Raw genomic sequence first — 13,955 nt, 5'->3', positions numbered from 1 at the left:
CATGTGTACATGTAAGTAGGGTCAGTTGGGTGACAATGAAATATTGGAAATATTAAAAGCATTATATTAGCACCATCGAGCTGATCTGATGATGGCCACAGGTGACCATAGGGATTCTGTGATAAATAAAATAACAACCTAATTGTGTTTGTTAGAATTGTCTTGATGAGTATTAGTTGCATGTAAGAAAAGTATAGTCAGCGACAAAAGTTTGTATCAAAAATGAAAATATTCGCAAAAAGCCTAATTTAATACGTTTCAGCAACAATTATATTTTAACAAAGCAACATGAAACCAAGGAACACCTCGATTAGTCATATTATTCAGCAGGTCCACATAAATAACACGTTTAACATCAAAGTTCACGTTTATTGACGCACGCCATCACGCCCCATCGATGAGTCTAAAAATACCCGCGTCTTGCAGTCTATCGGTTTTTGAACGTACCTCCAGTCTGCTGGAGGCAGCCATTGCAATCGCAATTTTGCCGCGCTTTTCGCAACATTATTTTCGTAAAATACTTTTTGTTTCAAACAACTGAAATTATAGTGTTATTTAAATTTCTATTTAAAGGTGATTTTTGAAAAATGATGGCGTTGAAAATGGGCTTGAGATTGCCGCCTTTGATTTTATTAGTATTTATTTGTGCGGATGTCATGGCGAAGGATTCGGTGGAAGTGACGGAGCCTGTTGGAGAGACTAAACAAACTGTTAAGGTATTTATTATTTATTTATTTACATTTTAATGAATTATCTTAGTTTTTTCAGTTAAAAATAATATTTTATTTTATATATTCGAAGTTATAATTTGGGAAATAATTTTTTTTTTCAATATTAATATTTTAGGCTAAAACTAGTAAAATGCATGCACTGTTAAGCATTAAACCGTAAAATCTAAGTAATATTAATAAAGTCAATAGTCAATACTACATTATTTTAAGATAACGTATTTTTTTCGCAAAATATTTATTTTCTCTGTTCAAAGCGTTTCAGAAAAAAATACAATATCGGAACAGCGCCATCTGCATAGATGCCATCTGTAATATCAAAACCTTTCTGTAATTAGACACCTTTTAAAAAAAAAACTTCCTACGTAAATCGTAAATCACAATAATTATCACATTATACTCGCAGAACAAAAAAAGCTTTTATTACCGGTGTCATAGATGTTTATGAGTGTTACGCGGACGTAAATAAATGGAAACTCGTTTATTTGAGGATTTATATAAATATTCTCGAAAATAACACTGTCCAGCGTGTGAAGGTCGAAAATTTGCTGAATGTAGAGCTAAATATCAGGTGAAAATTGAGGACTCATTCTGCACGATTGTACATCATTTTCCACCACTTCCGTCCACCATTTCCTTACTCAATAAATAATAAGTTGTACGGAAGGTTTGGTAAGTTTGAAACTCGCTACTTTTTAGGGTTCCGTACCCAAAGGGTAAAAACGGGACCTTATTACTAAGACTCCACTGTCTGTCTGTTCTTCTGTCACCAGGCTGTATGTCATGAACCGTGATAGCTAGACAGATAAAATTTTCACAGAATACATCATTATTTCTGTTGCCGCTTTTTCTATATAGAAACAAACAGTCTTATACAACATGTAGGTAAATAAGCTGACAGCTAGAATTTCTTACAATGTGGACCTATAGTTTCCTGTATGCACCCTGTATGTAAACATTTTTTTTATAAACTTAATACTATGAAATGCTATCTGAGTATAACACCTGTGAAATTAACAAATCATGAGATAACTTAACCTAACTTTCTTCTCATATACAATTGCTATAACAACAAATACTAAAAACAGAATAAAATAAATATTTAAGTGGGTTATGGTACGGAACTCTTCGAGCGCGAGTCCGACTCGCATTTGGCCGGTTTTTTAAGGTTAAATCTCGTTACAAATAACTTTTTGCAAAGCTAGCTTGAAACTTATTATAAACTAGCGACCCGCCGGCTTCGCACGGGTTCCTTAAAAAAATATACACCTAAACCTTCCTCAAGAATCACTCTATTGATATGTGAAAACCGCATGAAAATCCGTTCAGTAGTTTTTGAGTTTATCGTGAACATATATATAGTCCGACAAGAAATTGTAGAAAATTATTGAGGGCACTTCCTACGTAACTGTTACATTTTTGACGTAAAATGCTTTAAACATTGCTACAATTTAGTATGGAATTTTTTAGTTCCATTTTACTTATTTTCTACTATTTTATGTTGCACTATAGATCTAATTTTAATACTACAGGCAAAAACATGTCCCTATGTCAGAGAACTAAAGTAAACTCTTTATGATAATTGCGTCGCTTGCTCTTGACCTAATATAATATTTACTGCTTTTTGGGCCACTTTTAGTACTTTCTTGCCAAATCTATTAGTATTCAACAAAATACCTAGGTAACGTCGTGTAAAAAAAGTGGGAGTTGGACTCGCGCACGAAGGGTTCCGTACCATTACGCAAAAAAACGGCAAAAAAATCACGTTAATTGTATGGGAGCCCCACATAAATATTTATTTTATTCTGTTTTTAGTATTTGTTATTATAGCGGCAACAGAAATACATCATCTGTGAAAGTTTCAACCGTCTAGCTATCACGGTTCAGATACAGCCTGGTGACAGACAGACGGACAGACGGACAGCGGAGTCTTAGTAATAATTTTTCTTTGGGTACGGAATACGGAACCCTAAAAAGGTAAACAATCTTGACATGTCTTTCTAATGCTAAAAAAAAAGTGTGTGCGTGTCTTTACGCGCGATTGAAGTAAAACTTCTTTGACGATGACGTTTATCGCTGTTGGCACTTTGACGTGTGCCCTATTGTGCGTGTATCCACGGATTTAGATTTTAATAAACCGGATGGAGTACACGGGCCAAAAAGTGTGTCCACATGAGAAGTCAAAGTGGGCGGTTGCATCTCTTTCTAATTAGGGTGACCATAAGTCATATGTATGTGGGATATTAGGATAAGTTGGAATGTATAGTTTGGCCAAGATCTTTTTTCATTCATGCATAGGAAGTCAGAGAGAATGGATATAGTTTTTTTCTCCTTAACGCTTGTAAAACGCTTCACAAAACCTTACTTAATTTAGTCGTTATAAAAGCTGTTATTGATGACAGACAGACTGACAGACGGACAGCGGAGTCTTGGTGATAGGGTCCCGTTTTTACCCTTTGGGTACGGAACCCTAAAAATGATCACGTTTTTTTCATTTGTAGTCTGCCTTTTCGCACTCATGGTATGTTTATATACGTAATGGCTTCTCTTTTGCACACTTCAGCTATTCTTTAAGCGTCATCGTAGTTAATTGCATCATTTTTTTTAATTTGCCGCCTTTGTGTACTGACGGAAATGTGTGTTCAACCTATATAGAATATTATGTATAAATGTGTCTGTAATATTTAAGGATTTTGGATTTAAATTTTGGCAATTATATAGCTCTCATTACGTGCACAAATAGATCTATCTATCTATCAACCAAATAATTAAACATGCCAAAATAAAGATATACTTATTTAGGTAAACTTATTTTTACATTAAGTAAGTACGTAGGTAATAAGAACTCTGTAAGGCCGATTCACATCGTGCCGACATCATAGTCACCCTAATGAGTTTGACAATGTTTTTCTTGTATTTTTATCGTAAACTTTGATAGTTGAGGCTTACCTGTGAAAAGATATACTACAATCAACAAAACTTTCACTTCTGCAACCTTTCACACAACATGTTTTACCCATTTTATACTTTATTTCGCAAATAAATCTTGAGCGCCGCCATTCATGTATTTTGAAAATTTCTTTATCAAGTTGGGGATACCAATTAATATTCAAAGTTACTACAATGTCTACCATATTAAAATTAATGTATTTTTTGTTGTGCACATGCTTGGTTAAATCAGTTAATAATATTGACATTATAACTATTTACAAATTACGTAAAAGATATCAGAACCGCACTCTGAATATAGCAGTTAAATAATATAAAAAGGTATTTAATTTTAGTAGTTATTGATATAAATACTACCAAAATGGTATTTTTTTAACATTGGCAACATGTGCGAGTGGGACACCGCGACCCACTTTTGCTATCTCATGTGGACCGTTTTCTCTAGTCTGGTACGAACACCTTTCTGGCTCGGTGATAAGGTTCAATTTAGTATGGCAAAAAAAGTGACAGCTCGCTCCTGTTTAGGGTATAACTTCATGCGTGTATCACACTACTGAGCGTTACTTCCGTTCCGTCAGAAAAAAAATCCGAGTTACCCTCTAGTCGCGCCTAAAGAAGTTTAACTTCAAAAAACAAACTAAATCATCGAGATCGTATCAAAACGAGAGAAAATTTGTTACAATTTATTAAATCGGAATCAGCCTAAAGATCAGACGCAGTTCAGTGAACTCATTGACTAAGAGGGTCCCTATATCCACTGTATGATACTGAAAATTTAATTGAATATTCAATAGGCCACTATCTAGAATAAGAATAAAAGAAAGCATGACATCAAAGCTCTCCAAAGGGCCACTATGTGTTGGATCCAGGGTTCGAAAGGATAATTTGTTATTATTATTTGTTATTATTTGTAATGCAGGCAGGCAGTTTAAACAACTGATAATGCCTGTATCCAGAGTCATAAAGCAAGTTCTCAGTGTTGAGTAGAATTTGCTTTGTGCTTATCTAATTTATTCTTAAACTCATTGACACTTTGGGCCGCTACTACATCCCCTGGGAGTTTGTTCCAAGCGTTGACCACTCTGTTGCTAAAGAAGTGTCTATGAGGATTATTGTAGGACCTGTGAGACACCAGCTTATACTGATGACCTCTCAGACGGTTGTTACTATTGCGTTCTAGCATCTTATGGAAATCTTTAAGGTCGTAGTGTTGGGTTAGTATTTTGTATGTCTCAATCAGATCTCCGCGTTCTCTGCGCTCCTTCAAGGTTGTGAGCTTTAAGAATTGTAGTCTTTCTTCATAGGACATGTTTTTGAGTTTCTTCGGTATCTTGGTGAAACTACGTTGAACTTTCTCCAACATCTCAATATCCTTGATAAAATAAGGGCTCCATACTTGAAATGCATACTCCAATATAGGCCTAACATAGGTTTTGTGAATTTTGAGCATCATATCCGGCGTCAGATTCCCAAAAGCTTTTCTTATGAGGTAGATAAGGCTCTTTGCTTTCTTCACGATTGCAGTTATATGTTCTTCCCATTTCAAGTCCTCAGTGATTTTGACACCCAGATCGATTTGTACCTTGACAGCTTTTAAGGGAGTGTTGTCCATATTATATGTGTAATGAGGGTTGTTTTTACCTATGTGCAGAACAGTACATTTTGTAGAATTCAGATTTATGAGCCATTCTTTAGACCAGTTCCATACTTTGTTCCATGATAATTATCGCGATAATTATCATGATTTTTATGCCTGATAATTATCGATTTGATTTACTAAATAATTCAAAGTAAATAAATATAGCAACACCCATGCCTGGGATAATTATCCGATATTTATCGGATAATTATCGCGATACGTATCAAAGACTATAATTATCTGGATAATTTCGAACCCTGGTAGTTTACGTCATAAATGTGACAGTTACGTTAGGAAGTGTCGCCCTCAATAATTTTCTGCAATATCTTGTCGGACTATATCAGTATTTCTACTCTTCTTCTTTGCGTAGTACCTATAACTATAGTTTTCATAAAAAAAAAGTGTGCCACTAGTTTTCGAACGCCCCCTCACGATATGAAATTGTCATCGCCTCACGTCTTGTCATCGCAATTTATCGTAAGTATTTTTACGAACGTAAAACTAAAATAGAGGCCAATGTCATGCTTTTTCTTGTATGACGGCAGTTGGATTAGTAAACAACAAAATAACAGTAGTAAAAGTTTACAATGTACTCTGGCATGGCCACTATGTCAGTAGAAAAAGGCGGGAAATTAAATAATTGTAGCCGCCAAGAGTGATCTTATATGTATAGAAAATTTTAATTTCGCGCCTTTTCCTACTGAAAAGTTGGATTGAGAGTGTCGAAAAATATATTTTTTTGCGGCATAAACGGCCTTAGAAATATACAGCTTCAAGGGATTCTAGACCTCAGTACATATGGTTTTTATTTCAACTCAATAGCTCCACGCGTTTCCAAGATAATTAGGTAAGGGCTTGACAGACAGACGGACGGACGGACGGACGGACAGACAATAAAAAAATCCTATAAGGGTTCCGTTTTTTCCTTTTGAGGTGCGGAACCCTAAAAATTAAGCTTTTAAAAGTTTCAATACCGGTAGATATTAATTCCGGAATTAGGAGGAAATATCCGATTTTAATACCGATACTGAAAATCGTCTGATATTGGATGTATCGAATTAGATGCCTTAGCTCAGTTATCTCTAACCCGATAAATGCTCGTATACTATACACTATGTTTTATATCGCCGCTATACTTACTCAAACTCGTATCTGCAACACTCATTTGATGACAAAAACACCCGTATTCCGAATGAAAGAAAAGCGACATTTCCATCAAATGATTGTTGCAGATATGAGGTTGAGTAAGTATAGCGACGATATGTGCCTTCGAAATCGGCTTGTTATAGTTGTTATGGCTCTCTTTATGAACCATTTAGTTTAGTCTTGAGCTATCTTACCTCTGTATCTTTGAGTATTGACTGTGTCGGAGTATTGTTTTTGGCAGCTCCAGCTATATTCGAGAATTAATCGCCCAACGCAGGTGTGGAGTTAATTTCTGCATTCAACAGTATCCATTCATGTTTGAGGTTGGATTAAGACATATTTCGTTCGCGCCTTGTATTAGTGGTCATGTTGGCCACACGTACCACGTAGATACAAATATTTACGGGAAGTATCGGATGTCTTAAGGCGCCCACTGACTATCAGTTCGCCGGACTAGTTTTTATGTTGGGAGTCATATCCCTAAAGAGGGTGAAAAGGGGGGGTTGCCTGTTAATTGGTGTAAGTGTAAGTTAGACCGGGCCGTGACCGGGCCGGAGCTTCCGGCGCTTACTTTTCTATGACATGACAGGTGATCACGTGATACTTTCCATAGAAAACGAAGCGCCGGAAGCTCCGGCCCGGTCACGTCCCGGTCTAACGTGAGTCATCCTTAAAGCATATTTATACTCAAAATTATTCCCATTTGAGTTTTGAATGATTCACGGTTAGTTTCACTAGACTTATATTGACCGGGATATAGACCGTGATTACCTTTTGTATTATTTATGAGCTCCTGATATTTCGACGCAGTTACATGCATCTTGTTCAATCACGGGTGACAGAAGATAGCGGGTGGGATATCGGGAGCTCATAAATAATAAAAAAGGTAATCATGGTCTATATTCCGGTCAATATAAGTCTATTGCCATTTCATTTTATCCAGGCGCCATACTACTTAACTGCTGGAAGTGCTGGAACTAATTCCACGCAGACGAAGTCGCGGGCAAGAGCTAGTCAATAATAATAAAAACCGGCCAAATGCGAGTCGGACTCGCTCACCGAGGGTTCCGTATTTGTTGTTACAGCGGCAACAGAAATACATCATCTATGAAAATTTCAACTGTCTAGCTATCACAGTTCATGACTTCATGAGATACAGCCTGCTGACAGACAGACGGACAGCGGAGTCTTAGTAATAGGGTCCCGTTTTACCCTTTGGGTACGGAACCCTAAAAAGAGGTTAAGGTCATAATGAAAATGTTTCTAAACAATTTTCCAGTATCCAAACATATTGGCTGGTATCTCAACCCTCTCGATAATTTCGCGATCTGGCGTCGAGCCAGACATGTTATTAATATTTATGTTTAACGCGTCTGCGTTGAATTAAACGTGTTTTTTTTATTTTCAATGATTCAACAATCTAAAATTGAGATTTTAGGGTTATTTGTGCATTTTAGGGGGCTTGGGCTGATTCCGATAAACCTTACTTAGCTACTAAAATTATTAAACATTTTACAGTTTTTTTAGCGCGGAAATCAGATTTGAATTATTAAGATTTTTAGGGTTCTTTGTGCATTTTAGGGGGCTAGGAGTGATTCCGATAATCCTTACATAGCTACTAAAATTATACATGCGAAACTAACTGTCTGTCTGTTACCTCTTCACGCTTAAGCCGCTGAACCGATTGAGATGAAATTTGGTATAAAGATAGTTTGAGGCCCGAGGAAGGACATAGGATAGTTTTTATCAATCACCATAATCATTCTACACGGGCAGAAGCTAGCTATTCATAAGTATTTAGTATTAACATAGAAAAATAAGTGAGCATAGAGTGCTCACTCCATACATCAATTTTGTTACCAAAACGACTATTATTTTCGTAGTCGACATCTAGCGTCATGTACCTCTACTTATCAGTACTGCTTCCGAAAAAACAAAACAGTTATACATAAAACAGTTTTGTGACTACTAATTCTCTGAATGCAGACAAAATGTCGAGGGAAACAAACTAATAAATCGTGAAAGTTAAATTTAATCAACTTCGTAATTACCCCAATGCACCTCCGATCTAGAACATAATGATATAACATCGTCTAGATCTTATTCTAGGCGATGTTATACATGTTTACTTTCCCAAAGAGAAAAAGAATGTTTGTTTTTGATCGTAATGATATAAAATTGCCGTCTAGATTTATTTTGTCTAACAATTTTTGTTTTTAGATTTTGTTTTGTACACATAAACTAGTGTTTAATGACTTGTTATCAAATAAAATTACTGGCGTTACGGCGATGACTATACTAACACTGGAGCCATGGGTAATTTGAATTAGCAAATTCCAAACCTACGTAATATTTATGTCTAAGGCCCTAACCTGCCGTAAGGGTAACCATATGACAGTGGTAGTCATGTGGGTGGGATAAGAAAAACATAATATTGTCTTCGGTTACCGCAATAGCTACTCATGAAATAAAACTATGAAAACGGATTATATCGCGTATATTGAATTTATAATACATCCCGACGTTTCGAACTTTTTACAGCGTTCGTGGTCAACGGGTGACTGAGGAAAAACTACAAAGTGCAAAAATACCCACATACTAAAAATAATGAACCAACATAGACTAAGCTGGGTTTATTCTGGCTCTGTCTGCTCAAACAGCATTTATTAACAGCTTTAAGGGCCCTCTACACCCATGCGCGAAACGCGGCGCGAAGCCGCGAAAGTGAGTGTGGAGTCTAGTTCGCTAATCAGCGAAATCGACTCCACAGTCCACACTCACGTTCGCGGCTTCGCGCCGCGATTCGCGCATGGGTATGGAGGGCCCTTTAGGTATTCATTTGTTTTTTTTTTCAGGTCAACACCGGCGCCCCGCTTATGTTTGCCGACGAACTAAAACAGACGCTGGAGAAATACCTGTTCGGGATGTGTCCGAGCGGCTACAAGGTATGTTTACATAGCTTAATATAGACCTTATTACTGTGTCATAAGTTCCAGGTCCAGTCAGAAAAGTAAAGACGGAAACAACGAGCCTAAAGTACCTATATAAATATACCACTCTCGTATACGTTTCCAAATAGAACTATTGTCACAGAATAAATAATAGTACTACCGTACAGAAAGGAAACGAAGAAAACCGAAGTTTGACTGCGGAGCGAAGTTATCCCTTTCGGCTATTTAGGGTTGTCAAATTCAACTCATTATACTTATGGATGGTATAGAAAGGATGCCAATCTCTTATGGCAGAATTGTTGCAAAAGTGACCGCTTTCAGCTTTATATAATAGTTCCTAATCTCTCCGGTGGCGCTAGTTAGGCCCTGGGACATGAGTATAACATGAACCATATAAGGCAACTAATAACCGCACCAAATTACGTAGGTTGTTTTTTGTAGTATTTCGGTGTATGGTGGCGCCGCCTAATTACTGTTTTTTGATACACTTTTCATACATAGAGATTTGGCTCCTTTATATAGTCCCATGATTATACTGATAATTCTGCTACTTGAAGCTTGATGTCGACTACGAAAATAATAGTCTTTTTGGTAACAAAACTGATGTATGGAGTGAGCACTCTATGTCTACTTAATTCTCTTTGGTACCTATAACTTTCAATTCCCACATTTCTATTTCAAAGAAACCATGAATGCTGAAAATAACTTTAATGTCGTGTTTGATGGCCTGCGGTCGTTCTGAAGTGTTTTCAAATGACCGCATTTATGGCTTTATAATGGCCGTTTCTAGTTTATTTACACCCTGAACCGAACTATATTTCAACAAAACAGTAGTGGTCGATTGTTCAGTTTATGGTCTCTACAGACCCTGCAACTTGCAACAAATTGCGTGCGGACAGAGGAGTCTTAGTAATAGGGTCCCGTTTCTACCCTTTGGGTACGAAACCCTAAAAAAATACCAATTTTAAATGTAAGCGTAGGTTGTATGCCATTAGAATTAGGCTCTAATTATTAGAGCAATGGGCCATTGATAAAAAATATTTTCTCCAAACAGCGTCATCTATTTCAGCTGTCATATTTGCTTCTGCAATATTTTGCCCAACCAAAAATTATTACTAACTTATTTTCTAACTAGACTATCATCACCTTATACGTAGGTATACCTACTTTTTACACTGTGCTATCGCACTCTATCATAACTCTTCCTTCTATTCTTCAGTAGAGCTAAATAACCTTGTGTAATGTAGTATCTTTCGCAGATGCCGAAGCCGAAGAACGCCACCAGTGTCGGCTGCGACCTTGACGCGGAGCAGCAGGACCTCGCTGGAAGGTACGTTATGTCACTTATATTTCTAATAGCTCCTCTACACGATGGCCCAGCGCTGGATCACAGAATAAGTAATAGTATTAAGGATGACTCACGTTAGACCGGGCTGTGACCGGGCCGGAGCTTCCGGCGCTTACTTTTCTATGACATGACAGGTGATCACGTGATGCTTTCCATAGAAAACGAAGCGCCGGAAGCTCCGGTCCGGTCACGGCCCGGTCTAACGTGAGTCATCCTTTATCATACAGAACGGCCCTGCACCGCCCCGCCCCGACTCGAATTACCTCGCCCCGCGACAGCAGATTGAAGGCCGTTTGCCGGCCGCTCAGTACTATTTTTAAGCAACTTACTCACACTATGACGCATGACGCGTGTACAGATGTGCCGTTCACACATAGAAACTCAAGTGATTTTTGATGTATAGCGTGTCCGCCCTGTGCCTGGACCAGCGAGATGGCCATGCGATGGTGATGGCTCTTCTACAGTCTACACGATGCCCAGCGCTGGACCAGCGACATATATGCGATGGTAGGGTTTGCAATCCGGATGCGCGGATCCCCATACATTTCGGATCCGTCGTGCAAACCCTATGCGATGGTGATCAGTGCCAGATTAAGCCAGCGCGGGGCCTGTAGCAAATAGCAATAATTATAAATTTGTTTAACTTTGTTTACCTCGTGTGCCTTGCTGATACCTCGTTAAGCTCAAGTTTCCACTTTGCTCGTATAAACAACAATCTTGAGTAATCAAGTTAACTTTACTTTTTAACAGATTGGCGGCCCTAGCGCTCCGTGCGCATTCGGCCGGACGCGGCGAATGCTCGCGGCTCGGCGTCGCGCTCGCGAACACGTTCGGCGAGCTTGCTCGCACCGCCGCCAACAGGCACGCGCTTAACCAAGGTACAGCCATAATCATAATAATTCAGCCCATATACGTCCCACTGCTGGGTACAGGCCTCCTTTCATGCGCGAGAGGGTTTGGGCTAGGCCCCGCTAGGCTCTAGGGCCTTAGGCTATAGTCCTCACGCTGGCACAACGCAGATCTCAAAACACACACACAGTCATAAAAGCAAAATTCCAGCTAAACTGTGGAATGAACTGTCGCCTGCGGTATTTTCGGACCGATACGACCTTCACACCTTCAAGAAAAGAGCGTACTCCCATCTTAAAGGCCGGCAACGCACATAACAACCCCTCTGGGCCTCTGGTGTTGCGGGTCTCCATGGGCGGCGGTAATAGCTTACCATCAGATGATCCGTCTGCTCGTTTGCCTCCTATATAAAAAAAAAGCATTTGAAGAAATGTTTTTTTCCGCAACCTTGTTTGACTTACTTATTTGACCCTAGAATTGTTTTGAAAAGGTCTGCAAACGGTACCACAATGTTAAGGGATACTTAAATTAAAAGTGGAAAAACTCGTCTCGGGCGGCTTGAAATGCCTGTGCAAACCGGGTGTGTAGACGTGCGTCTTGTAATATACAGATGCTTATGACTTATGAGAGACGACACACCGCTTGCGTAACGTGTGCGTGCGCGGCTCAACCATTTTATCGCACATCTACGCACACGCAGCCGGTGTGGCCTGGCCTGAATACAAGCCTGCCGCTCTACCAACTGAGCTGCGAGACTTAAAAACCCACCTACTTATGAACATTTTACAAGTGTCTTAATAACAAAACTTCCGTGAGACACAGACATATTAAACATATTAATAACGGGTCACTCACGTACGGGTGACGCTCCTCGGTAGGGAGTGAAACATGTCGAGCGTTTTCGACTTAAAATACGTGAGTGACCCGTTATTAATATGTTTAATATTTTACAAGTGGTTTAGAAACTTACAAATAAAACTTGTTGTTAACAGCAGCGACAAACGAAGCGAACAAGAAACGCAAGCTCTCCAAGAGCCAAAAAGCGAAGATTCAGGCGAAGCAGCGGACCGCACTGGCCGTTAAGAAGAAGGCGGCTGCCTTAGCTGCCGCTGCCGCTGCTAAAATGTCCGCGTAGATACTAGTTTTTCTTTAAATAATTATTTATACACTTTAAAGTTTATTCTTAGACGGAATGTGTTGCGAATTTTGTTATGTTTGAAATGTGACAGCTCCTATACTACTCTTTTATGGAAGGTAGTCCGCCGGACCATGGAGACTGTATAAAGGAGCCAAATCTCTATGTATGAAAAGTGACCATCAAAAAACAGTAATTAGGCGGCGCCACCATGCACCGAAATACTACCAAAAACAACCTACGTAATTTGGTCGGGTTATTTGTTGCCTTATATGGTTCATGTTATACTCATGTCCCAGAGCCTAACTAGCGCCACCGGAGAGATTAGGAACTATTATTTAAAGCTTAACGCGATCAGTTTTACAACAATTCTGCCATAAGAGATTGCGATCCTTTCTATACCATCCATACGCCGGACGATATCAGCCTGTCAGTTAGAACAAAAATTTAACAGTTCCGAACAACTGACAGGCCGATATCGTCCAGCGGACTGGTAATCAGTGGGCCCCTTTAAGGATCCATAATTTATATAAGGCCCTCCACACTCATGCGCGAATCACGGCGTGAAGTCGCGTAGTCTGGAGAGCACTTATAATCAGTATTATAGCAGTAACAGACTACTGCACCGCACCGCGACCTTGGTGCAGTGCGTTAGTCTGTTATGGCTTTTAACACACCGTTCTAACTTGTCAGTAGAAAGGGCGCGAAATTCAAAGTTTTTATTGATGTACCTTTTTGTGTATCTTTTTGTATTGGTGTATAAGCAGGTAAAATATACATATTAACTACTGTTTAACTTTTTTCAAATGATGTAAATTTATTGTAATGTGAATAACTAATTTACCATAATTTACTCGTAAAGACGAATTAATCAATTAATTTAAATTATAATTATATGTACAAGTATTGTTAACAAATAAAACGTCACACAAGAAACTCAGTGTTTATATTTTATAGTTGGTCAAGCAAATCTTGTCAGTAGAAAAAGGCGGAAAATTTGAATTTCGCGCCTTTTTCTACTGACAAGATTTGCTTGACCAACTATAGTCTGTCAAATAACCTTGTTAGTTAAAAAAGGTACTAAATTCAAATTTTTTATGCGACGATATGCCTTCGTGCCTAGAAAACATTGTTTTTTGCCGCTTTTTTCTACTGACGGAAATAGCTGACAAGTAGTTTTTATAATTCAAAACTGGTCACACCTACACTG

At 38.5% G+C, this 13,955-nt stretch overlaps 1 protein-coding gene across 2 annotated transcripts; it reads left to right on the top strand.

Moving 5' to 3' along the window:
- The first annotated feature begins 315 nt into the window (after positions 1-315).
- On the top strand, positions 316-13,606 carry LOC134752018 (uncharacterized). Of its 2 annotated transcripts, none has more exons than XM_063687575.1 (5): positions 316-716; positions 9,318-9,407; positions 10,661-10,743; positions 11,512-11,639; positions 12,603-13,606. In XM_063687575.1, exons 1-5 carry the CDS (start codon positions 588-590, stop codon positions 12,743-12,745), a joined length of 573 nt encoding a protein of 190 aa, XP_063543645.1. In that variant the 5' UTR covers positions 316-587; the 3' UTR covers positions 12,746-13,606. The 2 variants fall into 2 exon arrangements, with proteins under 2 accessions (XP_063543645.1, XP_063543646.1); XM_063687576.1 differs by having other exon boundaries at positions 10,673-10,743; positions 12,603-13,603.
- The last annotated feature ends 349 nt before the right edge of the window (positions 13,607-13,955 follow it).

The sequence above is a fragment of the Cydia strobilella genome, chromosome 24 (assembly GCF_947568885.1).
Source record: "Cydia strobilella chromosome 24, ilCydStro3.1, whole genome shotgun sequence".
NCBI classification, from domain to species: Eukaryota; Metazoa; Arthropoda; class Insecta; order Lepidoptera; family Tortricidae; genus Cydia; species Cydia strobilella.
Note: the sequence above shows the minus strand (reverse complement) of the source record. Positions and strands in the feature narration are given on the sequence as shown.

What these genes read in the sequence shown, in the direction of transcription:
- LOC134752018 (XM_063687575.1), top strand. Translation starts at nt 588, where the DNA reads ATGATGGCGTTGAAAATGGGCTTGAGATTGCCGCCTTTGATTTTATTA. An exon ending in TGTGTCCGAGCGGCTACAAG is followed by an intron (nt 9,408 to 10,660) that starts GTATGTTTACAT and finishes TGTGTAATGTAG; the next exon opens with TATCTTTCGCAGATGCCGAA. An exon ending in CAGCAGGACCTCGCTGGAAG is followed by an intron (nt 10,744 to 11,511) that starts GTACGTTATGTC and finishes ACTTTTTAACAG; the next exon opens with ATTGGCGGCCCTAGCGCTCC.